Source organism: Salvelinus fontinalis, chromosome 18 (genome assembly GCF_029448725.1).
Source record: "Salvelinus fontinalis isolate EN_2023a chromosome 18, ASM2944872v1, whole genome shotgun sequence".
NCBI classification, from domain to species: Eukaryota; Metazoa; Chordata; class Actinopteri; order Salmoniformes; family Salmonidae; genus Salvelinus; species Salvelinus fontinalis.
Genome location: NC_074682.1, coordinates 60,231,687 through 60,254,825, shown reverse-complemented (window position 1 = coordinate 60,254,825; position 23,139 = coordinate 60,231,687). Strand labels below are relative to the sequence as shown.

The 23,139-nt window shown below is 44.0% G+C and overlaps 2 protein-coding genes across 11 annotated transcripts in view; both read left to right on the top strand.

Annotated features, from left to right (window-relative positions):
* The window catches only part of slmapa (sarcolemma associated protein a), a 172,669-nt gene that overhangs the window by 52,683 nt on the left and 96,847 nt on the right, over window positions 1-23,139 (top strand). For all 10 annotated transcript variants that reach the window (XM_055869967.1, XM_055869968.1, XM_055869970.1 and 7 more), the window contains one exon: window positions 5,335-5,371. In XM_055869967.1, coding sequence (XP_055725942.1) covers window positions 5,335-5,371 — 37 coding nt within the window. The remainder of the gene's footprint in view (window positions 1-5,334; window positions 5,372-23,139) is intronic.
* On the top strand, window positions 7,110-17,907 carry LOC129815827 (uncharacterized). The gene is made up of 2 exons (XM_055869979.1): window positions 7,110-11,205; window positions 11,345-17,907. Exon 1 carries the CDS (start codon window positions 8,990-8,992, stop codon window positions 11,111-11,113), a length of 2,124 nt encoding a protein of 707 aa, XP_055725954.1. The 5' UTR covers window positions 7,110-8,989; the 3' UTR covers window positions 11,114-11,205; window positions 11,345-17,907.

Below are 23,139 nucleotides of genomic sequence, written 5' to 3'. Positions count from 1 at the left end.
CTCCCTGTATTTAGCCATGTTATTACCTGGTGGCGCTCCCTGTATATAGCCATGTTATTACCTGGTGGCGCTCCCTGTATATAGCCATGTTATTACCTGGTGGCGCTCTCTGTATATAGGCATGTTATTACCTGGTGGCGCTCTCTGTATATAGCCATGTTATTACCTGGTGGCGCTCTCTGTATATAGCCATGTTATTACCTGGTGGCACTCTCTGCATATAGCCATGTTATTAGCTGGTGGCGCTCTGTATATAGACATGTTATTACCTGGTGGTGCTCTCTGTATATAGCCATGTTATTAGCTGGTGGTGCTCTCTGTATATAGCCATGCTTTTAACTAGTGGTGCTCTCTGTATATAGCCATGCTTTTAACTGGTGGTGCTCTCTGTATATAGCCATGTTATTAGCTGGTGGTGCTCTCTGTATATAGCCATGTTATTACCTGTTTGCGCTCTCTGTATATAGCCATGTTATTACCTGGTGGCGCTCTCTGCATATAGCCATGTTATTAGCTGGTGGTGCTCTCTGTATATAGCCATGTTATTACCTGGTACTCCCTGTATATAGCCATGTTATTAGCTGGTGGCGCTCCCTGTATTTAGCCATGTTATTAGCTGGTGGCGCTCTCTGTATATAGCCATGTTATTAGCTGGTGGTGCTCTCTGTATATAGCCATGTTATTACCTGGTGGCGCTCTCTGTATATAGCCATGTTATTAGCTGGTGGTGCTCTCTGTATATAGCCATGTTATTAGCTGGTGGTGCTCTCTGTATATAGCCGTGTTATTACCTGGTACTCCCTGTATATAGCCATGTTATTAGCTGGTGGTGCTCTCTGTATATAGGCATGTTATTAGCTGGTGGTGCTCTCTGTATATAGCCATGTTATTACCTGGTGGCGCTCCCTGTATTTAGCCATGTTATTAGCTGGTGGCGCTCTCTGTATATAGCCATGTTATTAGCTGGTGGTGCTCGCTGTATATAGCCATGTTATTACCTGGTGGCACTCTCTGTATATAGCCATGTTATTAGCTGGTGGCGCTCTCTGTATATAGCCATGTTATTAGCTGGTGGTGCTCTCTGTATATAGCCATGTTATTAGCTGGTGGTGCTCTCTGTATATAGCCATGTTATTACCTGGTACTCCCTGTATATAGCCATGTTATTAGCTGGTGGTGCTCTCTGTATATAGCCATGTTATTAGCTGGTGGCGCTCTCTGTATATAGCCATGTTATTACCTGGTGGTGCTCCCTGTATATAGCCATGTTATTACCTGGTGGCGCTCTCTGTATATAGCCATGTTATTACCTGGTGGCGCTCCCTGTATTTAGCCATGTTATTACCTGGTGGCGCTCGCTGTATATAGCCATGTTATTACCTGGTGGCACTCTCTGTATATAGCCATGTTATTAGCTGGTGGCGCTCTCTGTATATAGCCATGTTATTACCTGGTGGTACTCTCTGTATATAGCCATGTTATTACCTGGTGGCGCTCTCTGTATATAGCCATGTTATTAGCTGGTGGTGCTCTCTGTATATAGCCATGTTATTACCTGGTGGTGCTCTCTGTATATAGCCATGTTATTACCTGGTACTCTCTGTATATAGCCATGTTATCAGCTGGTGGTGCTCTCTGTATATAGCCATGTTATTAGCTGGTGGTGCTCTCTGTATATAGCCATGTTATTACCTGGTGGTACTCTCTGTATATAGCCATGTTATTAGCTGGTGGTGCTCTCTGTATTTAATCGTATCATTAATTTTATATATTTATATATTTAATTCTGCGTCGTTGGAAAAGGACCAGTCAGCAAGCATTTCACTGTTTGTCAACACCTGTTTTACAAAAGCATGTGACAAATATAATAAGGTTTGCTTTGAACGGCACTCTGTGTTACAGCGGTATAGTTTATTTGCCATGTCACAGCAGCTAGCCCAATGACCTCTGACCTCGAACAGATTTAGGGCCTATAGTTAGACCTTTGATTATAAACGGACTGCGATGGAGCGTTACACAACTGGCTTAGTCAGTAGTAGAGCTCATTGGCATTCTCTCTGCCACTAGTGTTGAGGCCTATGCCTACCCCTGGACGGTTGAGGCAGGCAGTGTGGTTTACACTACATTTGATGGTGTGTGTGGAGTAGGAGCAGCATCAATAGTGTGTTTACATAATGGAGTGTTTGTCTGGTTTTAAGATGTGGTTTGGAGTGTGTGTGTGTGTTTACCGCGGCCCTCGTATCACCAGTTGTACATTTCACTGTTTTATTACCGTTTCAAATCTACAATGTTTGGTTACGTTCATTTCTGTTAACGTATTCAATATATTATTACAGTCTTGTCGTTGTAGGAGTGGACGCGTTGTTTGCAGAGAGCACAACCGTAGTCTACACTTGGTTTGTTTTAATTATATTTTATGATTTGTCAATTTTGTTTGGAGCCGCTCCTGTCAGTATAGCAGTAGGACTAGTCTACCTGGCCTGAGTGAAAATGTTGGCCTATAAATGTACCCATTTTGGGGATTTGACACTATTTAATGTTGTCTTAACTCACTTATATAATGTTGTATGTTTGCTAGCACGATTGGGCTGGACCAAGTTAATAGTTGATACCATGTTTCAAGTTGGTTGCAGACAGGCCATGCTTAGCCAATGTGATTTACAGGATACTTAGTTTCATCAGGATATTTTCTACCTGCAGGCTGCAATGTTTTTATATATTGGCTTTATTGTAGGCTATTTTTACATATTGGCAATAGTTACTTTTAGATTTGTATCATTTTAATTTAGAATTTTTAGTAACCACATTTGTTTTGAGATATGAATACTTTATTCAATGAAACTGTTCCATGAAAATGTCCACATGAAAATCGTAACTGGCACACAGATCAGTAAAAATGGTAGGATAACTTGCCACTGGAGAAGGTTGCCGACCGCTAACAGCAGCGGGTGGAAGGGGTTCGCAATCAGTTTTGTCTTTTTCTATTTAGGCTATATTGAGCTCTGGCTCCCTCCTTTTTATTAATTTGTGTCTTCAATTTTAATCACAGTGCTTAAAGCATCAGACAAGCTCAGTAGTGAACATATAGTTGTTTTTATTCAAACATAGGGTGTCTCTATATGGAAAAATACACCTTTTTTAAAAATTGACCAACCGATATTCTTTTGTCGAGAACAGCCCTAGAATGAATGAATAATTTTCTCTGAATCACTAGGCCAGACATACTCAACTGGCGAGCCGCTGTCTGAATCCAGACCCAATACGTACCGCGGGTACTGAAATCTTAATTTTGTAAAAAAAAAAAAAAAAAAAGTCAAAATCGGGCTTTTAACTTATTGCTGCTGAGTTGTAACAGTAGAATGGATCCACAAGGTCCAATATTGTGTTTAGTGCACGGGCATTTGTCCTAATGTCGTTCACTGACAGACCTTAAAACTATTTATAGTAACTGAGCTTTAAAATGTTAAATGTCCTCCGCCAGCAAGGGGTGTGAAGAGTTTGGGGTCGTGATTGGAGGGGGGGGGGGGGGGTTACTACACCGATAAATCAGTCACCTTTGCCTTCTAGGAAATTTGTGTGCGCTGACCTTCCCAAATAGTCCCTGAGTACAGCTGCTACGGCTGTGCGCTGCGGTCACTGGCACTGCACCAACAATACCCACACACCCTAGGGTTGGTTGTATCCAGATTTTCATACCGTTTCTGAAACCATACCGGGGTATTCGGTAGAGGGCTGCATTTCCGCGGGTCCCGACACAGATCGTTTGCGGCAAGTCTGACATTTTTCATGCTGTGAGCAGGCGGTCAGACGGACGACCTGAGATTTAAAAATATTTTTTTGTTGTCCCCGTAGATTATTTGGAAACGGACATCTTTCTGCTTTGTATGCGTTAACCTAGACGTACCCTAGGCATACTCATTGGCTGAGATAGCCCAGGAATACAGATAGCTTAATATAATGGGCCACGTGAGAATCTCTGATAATTTAACCTATTCAGTTATTTTTGCGCATTTGATATTTGCCTTTATGGCGCAACATTGCTGGGACAATCAAATCAAGTTGATTTTATATAGCCCTTTGTACATCAGCTAATATCTCGAAGTGCTGTACAGAAACCCAGCCTAAAACCCCAAACAGCAAGCAATGCAGGTGTAGAAGCACGGTGGCTAGGAAAAACTCCCTGAAAGGCCAAAACCTAGGAAGAAACCTAGAGAGGAACCAGGCTATGAGGGGTGGCCAATCCTCTTCTGGCTGTGCCGGGTGGAGATTATAACAGAACATGGCCAAGATGATTAAAATGTTCATAAGTGACAAGCATGGTCAAATAATAATCAGGAATAAATGTCAGTTGGCTTTTTCATAGCCGATCATTAAGAGTTGAAAACAGCAGGTCTGGGACAGGTAGGGGTTCCATAACCGCAGGCAGAACAGTTTAAACTGGAATAGCAACAATGGCTCCCAAGTAAAGCTTTGTCACATGCGCCAAAAATAACATAGTGGGACTGTGGTTGGGGCCAGTTCGTGCGCTAGTGGGCGGGAGTCTGACAAAAGCCCAACGGGTGCAGTATGGAAAGCTGCGGGAATATGGGGTAAGCAAATCAGTCCTGCGCAGACATCTAGTATACCGTATTACCGGAAGGTCACACAATTACGCACATACCACTTTAGGCAACAGGGATTGAATGTCTCTACTGTAAACCAAGAAGTTTGATCTTGACATTTAGCTAGAAAGTTAGCAAACCAAATGTATAGCTATATCCCTGAGCTGGATATCATTTATTTGAAACATCTTAGATTTCTTATAGTTTTAAGCAGTGGCGTAGCACGGACCCCCCCCCCCCCCAGCCGCCATGAGGCCAAAATATATGCATTATGTATGTGTGTGTGTATATGTGTGTATATATATGTGTGTGTGACCGCGTTTAAAATATATAATAATTTTTTGAAACGAGATTGAGTCTTACCGCGTCTATTTCGAAATACCCCGACCTACGCTATATAAATCAATCAATTTTATTTTATATAGCCCTTCGTACATCAGCTAATATCTCGAAGTGCTGTACAGAAACCCAGCCTAAAACCCCAAACAGCTAGTAATGCAGGTGTAGAAGCACGGTATAAACAGTACATAGCCCAAATACACACTGTTACTGTGCTGACTAATGTCAATCATTCACAGCACAGAGGTCATCAACTTCTTGCTCTATTTACCTGTTCTGTTCTCCCATTTGGACTGTCAACATTTAAAAAAAAATAGTTTAACTATTTTATTGACTGTTGTATAAACCTCGCTCTGAACTGAACTCTGACTCCTGACCTCTGTCCTCTCCACAGTGTCATCCAAGCACCTTTACCACTTCCTGTTGATAAGGTAAGGGTTGCTATGCATTCTTCTGTGTGTATGTATGGGGGGGGGGGGGGGGGGGGCTGCTATTCAATTAGGGTTAGAATTGGGGTAAGTGGTTAGGGTTACGGCATGCTTCCCAACAGAACAGTTCATGCTCATACACTACATAGCCAATAGTATATGCACTAGAGGTGGACCGATTTAATCGGAATGGACGATTAATTAGGGCCGATTACATTGCACTCCACGAGGAGACTGCGTGGCAGGCTGACTACCTGTTATGCGAGTGCAACAAGGAGCCAAGGTAAGATGCTAGCAAACATTAAACTTATCTTAGAAAAAAACAATCAATCTTAACATAATCACTAGTTAACTACACGTGGTTGATGATATTACTTGTTTATCTAGCTTGTCCTGCGTTGCATATAATCGATGCTGTGCCTGTTAATTTATCATTGAATCACAGCCTACTTCGCCAAACGGTGGATGATTTAACAAGCGCATTCGTGAAAAAAGCACTGTGTACCTAAACATCAATGACTTTCTTAAAATCAATACACAGAAGTATATATTTTTTTAAACCTGCATATTTAGTTAAAAGAAATTCATGTTAGCAGGCAATATTAAACTAGGGAAATTGTGTCACTTCTCTTGCGTTCATTGCACGCAGAGTCGGGGTATATGCGACAGTTTTGGCCGCCTGGCTCGTTGCGGACTAATTTGCCAGAATTTTACGTAATTATGACATAACATTAGATGAAATACGGAACGGTCCCGAATTTCCCTGAAAGAATAAACGTTTTGTTCTCAATTATAGTGTCCGGTTTTAACCTTAATGACCATAGGCTCGTATTTCAGTGTGTTTATTATATTATAATTTAAGTCTAGGATTTGATAGAGCAGTCTGACTGAGCGGTGGTAGGCTGCAGCAGGCTCGTAAGCATTCATTCAAACAGCACTTTACTGCGTTGGCCAGCAGCTCTTCGCAATGCTTCAAGCCTAACAACTCCCGAGATTAGGCTGGCAATACTAAAGTACCTATTAGAACATCCAATAGTCAAAGGTCTATGAAATATAAATGGTCTAGAGAGAAATAGTCCTATAATTCCTTTAACAACAACCTAAAACTTCTTACCTGGGAATATTGAAGACTCATGTTAAAAGGAACCACCAGTTTTAATATGTTCTGATGATCTGAGCAAGGAACTTAAACGTTAGCTTTCTTACATGGCACATATTGCACTTTTACTTTCTTCTCCAACACTTTGTTTTGGAGTATCATGGTTTCATTCAACATGTTTCATTATTTATTTGAGACTAAATTGATTTTATTGATATATTAAGTTAAAATAAAATAAGTGTTCATTGTTCATTCAGTATTGTTGTAATTGTCATTATTACAAATATATATAAAAATTGGCCGATTTTTAAAATAAAAAATAAAAATAATAAAATAAAAATATGCCCCCCAAGCATTCCAAAATCATCAGCATTAACATTATGGAGTTGGTCCCCCTTTTACCTCTATACCAGCCTCCACTCTTCTGGGAAGGCTTTCCACTAGATGTTGGAACATTGCTGCTATACCAGCCTCCACTCTTCTGGGAAGGCTTTCCACTAGATGTTGGAACATTGCTGCTATAACAGCCTCCACTCTTCTGGGAAGGCTTTCCACTAGATGTTGGAACATTGCTGCTATAACAGCCTCCACTCTTCTGGGAAGGCTTTCCACTAGATGTTGGAACATTGCTGCTATAACAGTCTCCACTCTTCTGGGGAGGCTTTCCACTAGATGTTGGAACATTGCTGCTATAACAGCCTCCACTCTTCTGGGAAGGCTTTCCACTAGATGTTGGAACATTGCTGCTATAACAGCCTCCACTCTTCTGGGAAGGCTTTCCACTAGATGTTGGAACATTGCTGCTATAACAGCCTCCACTCTTCTGGGAAGGCTTTCCACTAGATGTTGGAACATTGCTGCTATAACAGCCTCCACTCTTCTGGGAAGGCTTTCCACTAGATGTTGGAACATTGCTGCTATAACAGCCTCCACTCTTCTGGGAAGGCTTTCCACTAGATGTGGGGACTTGCTTCCATTCAGTTACGATCGTTAGCGAGGTTGGGCGATTAGGTCCAATTCATCCACAATCTCAACATACCATTTCTGTATGGACCTCGCTTTGTGCACGGGGGCATTGTCATGCTGAAACAGACAAGGGCCTTCCCCAAACTCTTGCCACAAAGTTGGAAGCCCAGAATCGTCTAGAATGTCATTGTATGCTGTAGCGTGAAGATTTCCCTTCACTGGAACTAAGGGGCCCGAACCATGAAAAACAGCCCCAGACCATTATTCCTCCACAAAACTTTACAGTTGTCACTCTGCATTTGGGCAGGTAGCGTTCTCCTGGCTTCCGCCAATCCCGTATTTGTTTGTCGGACTGCCAGTTGGTGAAGCATGATTCATCACTCCAAAGAACACATTTCCACTGCTCTGAGTCCAATGGCGGGCGAGCTTTACACAATTCCAGCCGACGCTTGGCATTGCGCATGGTGTTAGCGTTTGTGTGCGGCCGCTCGGACGTGGAAAACAATGTCATGAAGCTCCCGACGAACAGTTCTTGTGCTGACGTTGCTTCCAGAGGCAGTTAGGAGCTCGGTAGTGAGTGTTGCAACCGAGGACAGACAATTTTTATGTGGACACCCCTCCAATTCACGGAGGGAAATTGTAGAGACGCTGGAGTCTGACCCAACCACTTGTTCAAAGAAGTGGGGTAGGTTTCGCGAACAGTTCGACAAGGCACGAAAAGAAACAAGGGCCTCAGTGAAGACTCCAGAAATGTTGCTGCCGGCTCGTTCAGCACATGAAGACTGAAAGCAACATGCAGTCTTCACCAAAGGATGAGGGTATGTTGTATTTTCTATTTTAGTCGACAAAAAGTAGCCATGTTTTGCTAACTATAGCTAGCGCCAGCTACTTTGCTGGCTAGCTAGCCTAGCAGCATACTCGTGCAGAGCAAGCAACCAAATAAACTTAAGATCTTTACAACTTTTGATCGAACATTTTGTCAGAAAGAATCATAAGCTTCCCACGTTGGTTACACCAAAGTCGAAGTTTGGTTTTCAAGATCCAGCTTGTCAAAAATGTTGCAACCGTTGGAGCAGAGTTGAGTACAATAGCTTGGCCAGGCCTACTCAACTCTGCTCAAACGGTTGCAACTTTAAATAGTCTATTGTAGTCTCAGTTAATGATATTCCATGTTCATTGATCGGTTTGCACATGTGTAATAAATAGCCATCTGCTTTGTTTATTTTTCAAGTCACAAACAGGTGAATGGAGACCACACCTGGTTTTGTTCTCTGCCCCCCAAGCACTGCCTGTTCAACAGCCCCCAAGCCCTACCTCTGCCCCCAGTACTGCCTGTTCAATAGCCCCCAAGTCCATCTCTCACGTTGAGCTGCAGTGCAGAATTGGAAACAATCTCCATGTAGAACCTGGTAAGTTCTATCCTGGGCCCACCTCCAAGACCTAGTCCACTGGCTTGCTCCTCACCCACGCCACAGAGCAGCAGCAGTAGAAACAGGGCTGTGAGCTCCTCACCCACGCCACAGAGCAGCAGCAGCAGGACTGTGAGCTCCTCAGAGATGCCACGCAGCAGTAGAAACAGGGCTGTGAGCTCCTCACCCACGCCACAGAGCAGCAGCAGCAGGACTGTGAGCTCCTCAGAGATGCCACGCAGCAGTAGAAACAGGGCTGTGAGCTCCTCAGAGATGCCACAAGGCAGTAGCAGCAGGAGTGTGAGCTCCTCAGCGATGCCACAAGGCAGTAGCAGCAGGAGTGTGAGCTCCTCAGCGATGCCACAAGGCAGTAGCAGCAGGGCTGTGAGCTCCTCAGCGATGCCACAAGGCAGTAGCAGCAGGAGTGTGAGCTCCTCAGCGATGCCACAAGGCAGTAGCAGCAGGGCTGTGAGCTCCTCAGCGATGCCACAAGGCAGTAGTAGCAGGAGTGTGAGCTCCTCAGCGATGCCACAGGGCAGTAGCAGCAGGAGTGTGAGCTCCTCAGCGATGCCACAGGGCAGTAGCAGCAGGAGTGTGAGCTCCTCAGCGATGCCACAGGGCAGTAGCAGCAGGAGTGTGAGCTCCTCAGCGATGCCACAGGGCAGTAGCAGCAGGAGTGTGAGCTCCTCAGCGATGCCACAAGGCAGTAGCAGCAGGAGTGTGAGCTCCTCAGCGATGCCACAGAGCAGTAGCAGCAGGAGTGTGAGCTCCTCAGCGATGCCACAAGGCAGTAGCAGCAGGAGTGTGAGCTCCTCAGCGATGCCACAAGGCAGTAGCAGCAGGAGTGTGAGCTCCTCAGAGATGCCACAAGGCAGTAGCAGCAGGAGTGTGAGCTCCTCAGCGATCCCACAGAGCAGTAGCAGCAGGAGTGTGAGCTCCTCAGCGATGCCACAAGGCAGTAGCAGCAGGAGTGTGAGCTCCTCAGAGATGCCACAGGGCAGTAGCAGCAGGAGTGTGAGCTCCTCAGCGATGCCACAGGGCAGTAGTAGCAGGAGTGTGAGCTCCTCAGCGATGCCACAAGGCAGTAGCAGCAGGAGTGTGAGCTCCTCAGCGATGCCACAGAGCAGTAGCAGCAGGAGTGTGAGCTCCTCAGCGATGCCACAGGGCAGTAGCAGCAGGAGTGTGAGCTCCTCAGCGATGCCACAGGGCAGTAGCAGCAGGAGTGTGAGCTCCTCAGCGATGCCACAAGGCAGTAGCAGCAGGAGTGTGAGCTCCTCAGCGATGCCACAGAGCAGTAGCAGCAGGAGTGTGAGCTCCTCAGAGATGCCACAGAGCAGTAGCAGCAGGAGTGTGAGCTCCTCAGCGATGCCACAAGGCAGTAGCAGCAGGAGTGTGAGCTCCTCAGCGATGCCACAAGGCAGTAGCAGCAGGAGTGTGAGCTCCTCAGAGATGCCACAAGGCAGTAGCAGCAGGAGTGTGAGCTCCTCAGCGATCCCACAGAGCAGTAGCAGCAGGAGTGTGAGCTCCTCAGCGATGCCACAAGGCAGTAGCAGCAGGAGTGTGAGCTCCTCAGCGATGCCACAGGGCAGTAGTAGCAGGAGTGTGAGCTCCTCAGCGATGCCACAAGGCAGTAGCAGCAGGAGTGTGAGCTCCTCAGCGATGCCACAGAGCAGTAGCAGCAGGAGTGTGAGCTCCTCAGCGATGCCACAGAGCAGTAGAAACAGGGCTGTGAGCTCCTCAGCGATGCCACAGAGCAGTAGAAACAGGGCTGTGAGCTCCTCAGCGATGCCACAGAGCAGTAGCAGCAGGGCTGTGAGCTCCTCAGCGATGCCACAGAGCAGTAGCAGCAGGGCTGTGAGCTCCTCAGCGATGCCACAGAGCAGTAGCAGCAGGGCTGTGAGCTCCTCAGCGATGCCACAAGGCAGTAGCAGCAGGGCTGTGAGCTCCTCAGCGATGCCACAGAGCAGTAGCAGCAGGAGTGTGAGCTCCTCAGCGATGCCACAAGGCAGTAGCAGCAGGGCTGTGAGCTCCTCAGCGATGCCACAAGGCAGTAGCAGCAGGGCTGTGAGCTCCTCAGCGATGCCACAAGGCAGTAGCAGCAGGGCTGTGAGCTCCTCAGCGATGCCACAAGGCAGTAGCAGCAGGAGTGTGAGCTCCTCAGCGATGCCACAAGGCAGTAGCAGCAGGAGTGTGAGCTCCTCAGCGATGCCACAGAGCAGTAGTAGTAGCAGGATTGTGAGAAGGGAGGAAAGAGCTGCAGACTGCCAGTGATGTGTCAAGGGCTAAGACATTGCAAATTATTTGATGACAGATCTCAAAATCTGAAGAACGTCACGCACCGGAGCCACCAGCTTATCCCTGAGGTAAATGAATACAAATAATTTCCCTCTCCTCTACTCTGATCCCCTTTCCTCTCTTATGTTGTCCCCCCTACTCTCCTCACCATGTACACTGTTCCCCAGACACTCCTAATGTCTCCCCCTCTTCTCCTCATCTCCACAGGGCCCTGGCACCTATAGCTGATTTCATGGATGAACTCTCGCCAAAACACCAGAGGAAATCTATCAACATCTGCATGAGATGGTGCATGACTACAAGTAGAGGACATGGTTTCGAACGACTGGGACCATGAGACCGTGCATGACTACAAGAAGAGGACATGGTTCGAATGACTGGGACCATGAAACCGTGCATGACTACAAGTAGAGGACATGGTTAGAATGACTGGGACCATGAGACCATGCATGACTTCAAGTAGAGGACATGGTTTGAATGACTGGGACCCTGAGACCGTGCGTGACTTCAAGTAGAGGACATGGTTCGAATGACTGGGACCCTGAGATCGTGCGTGACTTCAAGTAGAGGAAATGGTTCGAACTACTGGGACCACAGTGAAATCAACAACTTGTTCTGTTGTTCAGACATCTCAGGAGTCAGACGCTGTTTTACTATTGTTCCCAACATGTTTCTATTCCTCAGTAATATTTGTATCTACACTGAAACTTTGACACGTTGTTGTTATTTACTTGTCTGGTCATAGCAGACAAGGTTGTATTGCATTTTACTTTCAGAAGCCAGAATAAAGATGTATTTTTGTCTGCTGAAAAAGCTCTGTTGGCATTTCTTCGCAATACAAGGTGTTTGAATGCATTCTATTTAAACATCGGGTGCTGACAACTTACCGAAGAGCTGTGAGCCACCGACTGATAACGTAGAGAAGAGCTGCGAGCCACTGACTGATAACATAGAGAAGAGCTGCGAGCCACTGACTGATAATGTACAGAAGAGCTGCGAGCCACTGACTGATAATGTACAGAAGAGCTGCGAGCCACTGACTGATAACGTAGAGAAGAGCTGCGAGCCACTGACTGATAATGTAGAGAAGAGCTGCGAGCCACTGACTGATAATGTAGAGAAGAGCTGCGAGCCACTGACTGATAATGTAGAGAAGAGCTGCGAGCCACTGACTGATAATGTAGAGAAGAGCTGCGAGCCACCGACTGATAATGTAGAGAAGAGCTGCGAGCCACTGACTGATAATGTAGAGAAGAGCTGCGAGCCACTGACTGATAATGTAGAGAAGAGCTGCGAGCCACTGACTGATAATGTAGAGAAGAGCCGCGTGCCACTGACTGATAATGTAGAGAAGAGCTGCGAGCCACTGACTGATAACGTAGAGAAGAGCTGCGAGCCACTGACTGATAATGTAGAGAAGAGCTGCGAGCCACTGACTGATAACGTAGAGAAGAGCTGCGAGCCACTGACTGATAACGTAGAGAAGAGCTGCGAGCCACTGACTGGTAACGTACAGAAGAGCTGCGAGCCACCGACTGATAACGTAGAGAAGAGCTGCGAGCCACCGACTGATAATGTAGAGAAGAGCTGCGAGCCACCGACTGATAATGTACAGAAGAGCTGCGAGCCACTGACTGATAATGTAGAGAAGAGCTGCGAGCCACTGACTGATAATGTAGAGAGGGGGGGGGGTCCTTTAAACTTGTTTGTAATGAGTAAGCCTTTTCGCCCTGGCTCTCTTGTTACATTACAGCTTTATTCTAAAGTGGATTAAATAAAAACATCTCACCAATCTACACATAATACCCCATAAAGACACCACAATACCACATAATGACATCACAATACCCCATAATGACAAAGCAAAAACAGGTTTTTAGAAGAAGAAAAAAATGAAATCTATTTAAAATAATCATTCCGTTATTTACAAAAGTATTCAGACCCTTTGCTCTGAGACTTGAAATTGAGCTCAGGTGCATCCTGTTTCCATTGATCATCCTTGAGATGTTTCTACAACTTGATTGGAGTCCACCTGTGTTGAATTCAATTGATTGGACATGATTTGGAAAGACACACACCTGTCTACATAATGTCCCACAGTTGACAGTACATGTCAGAGCAAAAACCAAGCCATGAGGTCAAAGGAATTGTCCGTATGAGCTCCGATACAGGATTGTGTCGAGGCACAGATCTGGCGACGGGTACCAAATAATGTCTGCAGCAATGAAGAACCCCAAGAACACATTGGCCTCCATCGTTCTGAAATAGTTTAAGTTTGAACCACTCAGAGACTGCGTAGTGTGGCCAGGTCTAGGAAATCTGGGGAGAAGGGCTTTTGTCAAGGAGGTGACCGAGGAACCCGATGGTCACACTGACAGAGCTCTAAAGTTCTTCCAGAAGGACAAACATCTCGGCATCAATCCACCAATCACTTCGTAGTGGCCAGACGGAAGCCACTCCTCAGTAAAAAGGCACATGACAGCCCACTTGGGTTTTTGCCAAAAGGCACCTTTATAAAATGTATTTAACTAGGCATGTCAGTTAAGAAGAAATTCTTATTTTACGACCACCTATCCCGGCCAAACCCTCCCCTAACCCGGATGACGATGGGCCAATTGTGCGGCGCCCTATGGGACTCCCGATCACGGCCGGATGTGATACAGCCCGGGATTGAACCAGGCTTTGTAGTTATGCCTCTAGCACTGAGATTCAGTGCCTTAGACCGCTGCGCCACTCGGAACCCCTGAAGAGTCTCAGAACATGAGAAAAAGGATTCTCTGGTCTGATGAAACCAAGATTAAACTCTTTGGCCTGAATGCCAAGAGTCACGTCTGGAGGAAACCTGGCACCATCCCTACAGTGAAGCATGGTGGTGGCAGCATCATGCTGTGGGGATGTTTTTCAGTGGCAGGGACTGGGAGACTAGTCCGGATCGAGGCAAAGATGAACGGAGTAAAGTACAGAGATCCTTGATGGATACGTGCTCAGCCTGGGGCGAAGGTTCGCCTTCCAACAGGACAACGACCCTAAGCACACAGCCAAGACAATGCAGGAGTGGCTTCGGGAAAAGTCTCTGAATGACCTTGAGTGTCCCAGCCAGAGCCCGGACTTGAACCCGATCGAACATCTCTGGAGAGACCTGAAAATAGCTGTGCAGTGAAGCTCCCCATCCAACCTGACAGCGGTTGAGAGGATCTGCAGAAAAAAAATGGGAGAAACTTCCCAAATACAGGTGTGCCAAGCTTGTACCGTCATACCCAAGAAGACTTGAGGCTGTAATCACTGCCAAAGGTGCTTCAACAAAGTACTGAGTAAAGGGTCTGAATACTTATGTAAATGTGATATTTACATTTTAATTTTTTATAGATCAGTAAATATACTTTCCGAAGGCACTGTAGTAAAACTAGTCAACACCTCATTTACATAATATAGTAAAACTAGTCAACACCTCATTTACATCACATAGTAAGACTGGTCATAACACCTCATGTATATTATTAAGAAGTAATTAAACTGGCCCAGAAACGAGCAGCAACACGTTGATCTTTTCCTGCTCAGAGTAGAGGAGAGTTTTTGTCTGTTTTAAAAATATGAAGTGTGTTAACTGTCTATTTGATCAACTGACAGACATTCATACTCAACAAGACAAGTTAAGGTCTCTACATCGTCCTCAACGCCTGAACGAATTCACAGTAATACAGTACCTTAAAGTATTCATACCACTTCACTTATTCCACATTTGTTGTTACAGCCTGATTTTCAAAAATTGATTAATTCGATTTTTTTTCTCTCTCAACTATCGACACAAATCAAATGTTATTGGTCTCATACACATGTAGCATATGTTTGTGGAATGCTTGTGTTCCTAGCTTCCAACAGTGCAGTGAATATCTAACAATACACAGGAATGTAAAATAACGGAATAAAGAACTATTAGGTCGAGCCACGTCTGAGTCCGTTGTGTGTGTATTTATGCTGTAGGATAAAATAGTATGTACAGCAATAGTTAAATGGGATGGCATTGACTAAAATACAGTATATACATATGAAATGATTAAAACAGTATGTAAACATTATTAAAGTGACCCGTGTTCCATGACTATGTACACAGGGCAGCAGCCTCTAAGGTGCAGGGTTGAGTAACCGGGTGATAGCCGGCTAATGACAGTGACTAAAGTTCAGGACTGGGTACTAGGTGGAGGCCGGCTAGTGGTGACTATTTATCAGTCTGATGGCCTTGAGATAGAAGCTGTGTTTCCAGTCTCTCGGTCCCAGCTTTGACGCACCTGTACTGAACTCGCCTTCTGGATGGTAGCGGGGTGAACAGGCAGTGGCTCGGGTGGTTGTTGTCCTTCCTGTGACACCGGGTGCTGTAGATGTCCTGGAGGGCAGGTAGTTTGCCCCCGGTGATGCGTTGTGCAGACCTCACTACCCTCTGGAGAGCCCAGCGGTTGCTGACGGTGCAGTTGCCATACCAGGCGGTGATTGCAGCCTGACAGGATGCTCTCAATGGTGCATCTGTTAAAGTTTTAGAGTCTCAGGGGCCCGCCTCAGGTTCACCACACTGTCTGTGTTGGGGAACCATTTCAGATTGTCAGTGATGTATGCGTAGGAACTTGACGCTTTTCACCCTCTCCGCTGCGGCCCCGTTGATGTGTATGGGAGCATTCTCCCTCTGCTGTCTCCTGAAGTCCACGATCAGCTCCTTTGTTTTGTCGATGTTGAGGGAGAGGTTATTTTTCCACTGGGCTCAGTGGGAGCACACTGGGCTTAATGGGGTGGCAGGTAGCCTAGTGGTTAGAGCGTTGTACTAGTAACCGAAAGGTTGCTAGATCGAATCCCCAAGCTGACAAGGAAAAATCTGTCATTCTGCCCCTGAACAAGGCATTTAACCCACTGTTCCTAGGTCGTCATTGTAAATAATAATTTGTTCTTAACTGACTTGCCTAGTTATATATATATATAGGAACAAAACAATTTCTGGTTAAAAAAAATCAGTCTAATCAAAATATTTCCAAACCGATGGTTTGGGGTATAAATATTGACGAAAGGCAATGCAAAGTTATTATTGATCATATTGAACAATATTTCTTTATTGCCATTTACATTCTGTGTAAAGGGAGTGTTTTTTTTTTATATGCCACTTTTATATACCCTTTAAACCCACCTAACATAAATATCACATTTACAAAAATGTAATCTGTGTATATGCAAGGTTAATTTAACAGTAAAATAGACCAAAATTAGACGTGAGCTATGAATGCCTGAACATTTGTATCTTGTTGTTTCTACTGTGTGACTTTGACATGCAAGAAATGAGAAACACATTTTCAATTGGCAAGAAATAGTAATTAATGCCCATTGAAATATGCTATCATCTGCATATAGGTGTATATGCAGTCATCCATTTTGTTACAGTTGCTTACTGTAACAATTGCATGTCCTGATCTCAGAAGCTGTTCTGTAAAACACTAGTACTTTCTTAAGTGATCACACTTTATGTAAAATGATCTGAGACCCTACAAAATATATCAGGAAAATGTGTATCTGAGGGTCACCTCAACACCTTACTTAAAAAAAAAAAAAATTTTTTTTTTTTTGCAGCTTTCAAAATGGCCACTAGTAGGAACGTGCACATGACTGTCTTCCTAAAACATCTGACTTTGAATAAAAACTGTTATTGGATATAATAACCAGATGAGTTGGTTAAACATTAAACTGTAGAATGTATGTATTTGTTTTATTCACAGATGGAAGTGGGTTTAGTAGATACCCAAGCTAAAGTGGAAGGATTAAATTGAAGCCTCAGTGGGGAGGAAACTCCATCTATAGCTCATTTATTTTTATTTATTTTATTTTATTTCACCTTTATTTAACCAGGTAGGCAAGTTGAGAACAAGTTCTCATTTACAACTGTGACCTGGCCAAGATAAAGCAAAGCAGTTCGACACATAAAACAACACAGAGTTACACATGGAATAAACAAACATACAGTCAATAACACAATAGAAACATAAGTCTATATACAATGTGAGCAAATGAGGTTAGATAAGGGAGGTAAAGGCAAAAAAAAGCCATGGTGGCGAAGTAAATACAATATAGCAAGTAAAACACTGGAATGGTAGATTTGCAGTGGAAGAATGTGCAAAGTAGAAATAGAAATAATGGGGTGCAAAGGAGTACCATTATAGATGGGCTATGTACAGGTGCAGTAATCTGTGAGCTCCTCTGACAGCTGGTGCTTATGAGCTGAATGTTGCTAGGTTGATAACAGCTGGAGGATTTGTTGCTTTTCCATTGTCGTATCTGTTGCCCTTGCATTCAGTAGCATCTATGAATGACATTATTATTAACCATAATATTGATGTCAAACCAAGGACACGAGGCGGGGTGGTGGTTCCTCATGTTGTGAGATTCTCACTAGTGTTTTTACAGAACAGCTTCTGAGAGATTAGGATCAGGACATGCAATTGTTACAGTAAGCAACTGTAACAAAATGGACGACTGCAGTGTAGCTGTTATCAAGAGTACATGTTGCATGGGTTGCTAAGGCATCAGAATATGTAAGTGTGTTATATTATATATAAACTCAACAACAAAAAGAAATGTCCTCTCACTGTCAACTGTGTTTATTTTCAGCAAACTTAACATTTTGTAAATATTTGGATGAACATAACAAGATTCAACAACTTAGACATAAACTGAACAAGTTCCATAGACATGGAATAATGTGTCTCAGAACAAAGGGGGGGGGGGTCAAAAACAAAAGTAACAGTCAGTATCTGGTGTGGCCACCAGCTGCATTAAGTACTGCAGTGCATCTCCTCCTCATGGACTGCACCAGATTTGCCAGTTCTTGCTGTGAGATGGTACCCCACTCTTCCACCAAGGCACCTGCAAGTTCCCGGACATTTCTGGTGGGAATGGCCCTAGCCCTCACCCTCCGATTCGATCTAACCCAGACGTGCTGAATGGGATTGAGATCCGGGCTCTTCGCTGGCCATGGCAGAACACTGACATTCCTGTCTTGCTGGAAATCACGTGCAGAACGGGCAGTATGGCTGGTGGCATTGTCATGCTGGAGGGTCATGTCAGGATGAGCCTGCAGGAAGGGTACCACATGAGGGAGTAGGATGTCTACCCTGTAACGCACAACGTTGAGATTGCCTGCAATGACAACAAGCTCAGTCCGATGATGCTGTGACACACCGCCCCAGACCATGACGGACCCTCTACCTCCAAATCGATCCCGCTCCAGAGTACAGGCCTCGGTGTAATTCCTTCGATGATAAACGAGAATCCGACCATCCTGTGCAGGTGTTACACGTGGTCTGCCACTGCGAGGACGATCAGCTGTCCGTCCTGTCTCCCTGTTGCACTGTATAGGCGTCTCACAGTACGGACATTGCAATTTATTGCCCTGGCCACATCTGCAGTCCTCATGCATCCTTGCAGCATGCCTAAGCCACGTTCACGCAGATGAGGGACCCTGGGCATCTTTCTTTTGGTGTTTTTCAGAGTCAGTAGAAAGGCCTCTTTAGTGTCCTAAGTTTTCATAACTGTGACCTTAATCGCCTACAGTCTGTAAGTTGTTAGTGTCTTAACGACAGTTCCACAGGTGCATGTTCATTAATTGTTGATGGTTCAATGAACAAGCATGGGAAACAGTGTTTAAACCCTTTACAATGAAGATCTGTGAAGTTATTTGGATTTTTATGAATTATCTTTGAAAGACAGTGTCCTGAAGAAAGGACATTTCCTTTTTTTGGCTGAGTTTATGTAGTTCTGTATGTCTAATGCTATGTATTATATATATATATATATATATATATATATATATATATATATATATATTTATTTATTTATTTATTTTATTTATTTATTTATTTTATATATGTAGTTCTGTACATATCTATTAATGTTTTGTACTGTCATTTTATGTAGTTATGTCCTTCAGCTGTAATTCTTTATTAATGTTAGGTAATGTTTTGTCTGGACCCCAGGAAGAGTAGCTTCAGCTTTACATGTAGCTAATGGGGATCCTAAAAAAATACTAAAAAGCAAGATATAACGACCTGAAACGAGCCACCTATGATTACCCACAAGGCAGCTTGTCATTGTTGCTAGCTATCTGACCGTTCGGAATCACGACATCACACGGCCTTCTGCCTCATGGCTACACGTGACGTTGTCAGCCAACCAGTCAGCCAACCAGGAGACATCTAGCCTGGATTGGTTCTCTTTATGCATAGACGTCTGCATGTGACCAAGTTCACTATCTATGTGGATGTTATTCATCTGTTCATCAACCAACCACAGTGGCTAGAAGTTGTGAAGTGTTTCAACGGGTCCTTGGGATGTTGCTGGCCTCTTTATAAGTTGACTAGTTGGTTTTAGTACGGATGGTTGGTTTTAGTACGGATGGTTGGTTTTAGTACGGATGGTTAGTTTTAGTACGGATGGTTGGTTTTAGTACGGATGGTTGGTTTTAGTACGGATGGTTGGTTTTAGTACGGATGGTTGGTTTTAGTACGGATGGTTGGTTTTAGTACGGATGGTTGGTTTTAGTACGGATGGTTGGTTTTAGTACGGATGGTTGGTTTTAGTACGGATGGTTGGTTTTAGTACGGATGGTTAGTTTTAGTACGGATGGTTGGTTTTAGTACGGATGGTTGGTTTTAGTACGGATGGTTGGTTTTAGTACGGATGGTTGGTTTTAGTGCGGATGGTTGGTTTTAGTACGGTTGGTTGGTTTTAGTACGGATGGTTAGTTTTAGTACGGATGGTTAGTTTTAGTACGGATGGTTGGTTTTAGTACGGATGGTTGGTTTAGTACGGTTGGTTGGTTTTAGTACGGAGGGTTTTAATATGTATGGTTTTAGTACGGTTGGTTGGTTTTAATACGGATGGTTGGTTTTAGTACGGATGGTTGGTTTTAGTACGGATGGTTGGTTTTAGTACGGATGGTTGGTTTTAGTACGGATGGTTGGTTTTAGTACGGATGGTTGGTTTAGTACGGTTGGTTGGTTTTAGTACGGAGGGTTTTAATATGTATGGTTTTAGTACGATTGGTTGGTTTTAATACGGATGGTTGGTTTTAGTACTGATGGTTGGTTTTAGTACGGATGATTTTAATACTGATGGTTCTAGTACGGATGGTTGGTTTTAGTACGGATGGTTGGTTTTAGTACGGATGGTTGGTTTTAGTACGGATGGTTGGTTTTAGTACGGATGGTTGGTTTTAGTACGGAGGGTTTTAATACGGTTGGTTGGTTTTAGTACGGATGGTTGGTTTTAGTATGGAGGGTTTTAGTACGGATGGTTGGTTTTAGTATGGAGGGTTTTAGTACGGATGGTTGGTTTTAGTATGGAGGGTTTTAGTACGGATGGTTGGTTTTAGTATGGAGGGTTTTAGTACGGATGGTTGGTTTTAGTACGGATGATTTTAATACTGATGGTTCTAGTACGGATGGTTGGTTTTAGTACGGTTGGTTGGTTTTAGTACGGTTGGTTGGTTTTAGTACGGTTGGTTGGTTTTAGTACGGATGGTTGGTTTTAGTACGGATGGTTGGTTTTAGTACGGGAGGATTTTAATACGGATGGTTGGTTTTAGTACGGATGATTTTAATACTGATGGTTCTAGTACGGATGGTTGGTTTTAGTACGGTTGGTTGGTTTTAGTACGGTTGGTTGGTTTTAGTACGGTTGGTTGGTTTTAGTACGGATGGTTGGTTTTAGTACGGATGGTTGGTTTTAGTACGGATGGTTGGTTTTAGTACGGGAGGATTTTAATACGGATGGTTGGTTTTAATACTGTTGTTTGGTTTTAATGCGGTTGGTTGGTTTTAGTACGGATGGTTGGTTTTAGTATGGGTGGTTGATTGGTTTTAATACGGTTGGCTGGTTGGGTTGGTTGATTGGTTTTAATACGGTTGGTTTGTGTGTTTGGTTTTAATACGGTTGGTTGGTCCTGTCTTCTGTTGATTCAGTTGTTACCCGATGGCCCATTCAACATGTCTACTTACCGTCTGTTGATTCAGTTGTTACCCGATGACCCATTCAACATGTCTACTTACCGTCTGTTGATTCAGTTGTTACCCGATGGCCCATTCAACATGTCTACTTACCGTCTGTTGATTCAGTTGTTACCCGATGACCCATTCAGCATGTCTACTTACCGTCTGTTGATTCAGTTGTTACCCGATGGCCCATTCAGCATGTCTACTTACCGTCTGTTGATTCAGTTGTTACCCGATGGCCCATTCAACATGTCTACTAACCGTCTGTTGATTCAGTTGTTACCCGATGGCCCATTCAACATGTCTACTTACCGTCTGTTGATTCAGTTGTTACCCGATGACCCATTCAGCATGTCTACTTACCGTCTGTTGATTCAGTTGTTACCCGATGACCCATTCAGCATGTCTACTTACCGTCTGTTGATTCAGTTGTTACCCGATGGCCCATTCAACATGTCTACTTACCGTCTGTTGATTCAGTTGTTACCCGATGGCCCATTCAACATGTCTACTTACCGTCTGTTGATTCAGTTGTTACCCGATGGCCCATTCAACATGTCTACTTACCGTCTTTTGATTCAGTTGTTACCCGATGACCCATTCAACATGTCTAATTACCGTCTGTTGATTCAGTTGTTACCCGATGACCCATTCAACATGTCTACTTACCGTCTGTTGATTCAGTTGTTACCCGATGGCCCATTCAACATGTCTACTTACCGTCTTTTGATTCAGTTGTTACCCGATGACCCATTCAACATGTCTACTTACCGTCTGTTGATTCAGTTGTTACCCGATGACCCATTCAGCATGTCTACTTACCGTCTGTTGATTCAGTTGTTACCTGATGGTAGTGTTGTCAGGAATTTGGACTTAGATACCGATAGGTGGTTTAGTGTCACAATACTCGATACCATCACGAGACTCCATACCTAAAAATTATATCACACAAAAAAGGCATATTAGCCAGACACACAATGGCACTTGATCCAGACAAACTCGGCTACTGCTCTGTTCAATTGTTGGGCATCTGAGTTCAATATCATAACATTTGTGTAGACTATTTGCGCAAGGGAGAAGTAAGATCAGGCAGAGCCTTGTTTCCCCTTCCATGATGACTGGTTATTGAAAGAAGGTCTTTACATTGAGGAAGTCTTGTCATTCTCAATGGATGTAAAAAAAAAAAAAACAGACTTAGTTTACTTGCTGTTTTGATCCGAAGAAGAAATTACTTTGAGAAGCTCCACTGTGATGGTGAGCTACGACAATCAGATGCCCATGATTTTGGAATGAGATGTTTTGACCAAGCAGGTGTCCACATACTTTGGTAGTGTAGGCCTGCAGTGTACCTGGTCTGCGCACAAATGTAGGTATATAAATCTTCTTATTTGGACTAGAGGTCAACCGATTATCATTTTTCAACGGTGATACCGATTATTGAAGGACCAAGAAAAGCCGATACCGATTAATCGGCCAAATTTTTTTTTTATACATTTATTTATTTGTAAAAATGACAATTACAACAAAACTGAATGAACACTTATTTTAACTTAATATAATACATAAATAAAATCAATTTGGCCTCAAATATATAATGAAACATGTTCAATTTGGTTTTAGTAATGCAAAAACTAAGTGTTGGAGAAAAAAGTAAAAGTGCATGTAAGAAAGCTAATGTTTCAGTTCCTTGCTCAGAATATGAAAATATGTGAAAGCTGGTGGTTCCTTTTAACATGAGTCTTCAATATTCCCAGGTAAGAAGTTTTAGGTTGTAGTTATTATAGGACTATTTCTCTCTATACCATTTGTATTTCATATACCATTGACTATTGGATGTTCTTATAGGCACTTTAGTATTGCCAGTGTAACAGTATAGCTTCCGTCCCTCTCCTCGCTTCTACCTGGGCTCGAATCAGGAACACATCGACAACAGCCACCCTCGAAGCAGCGTTACCCATGCAGAGCAAGGGGAACAACTACTCC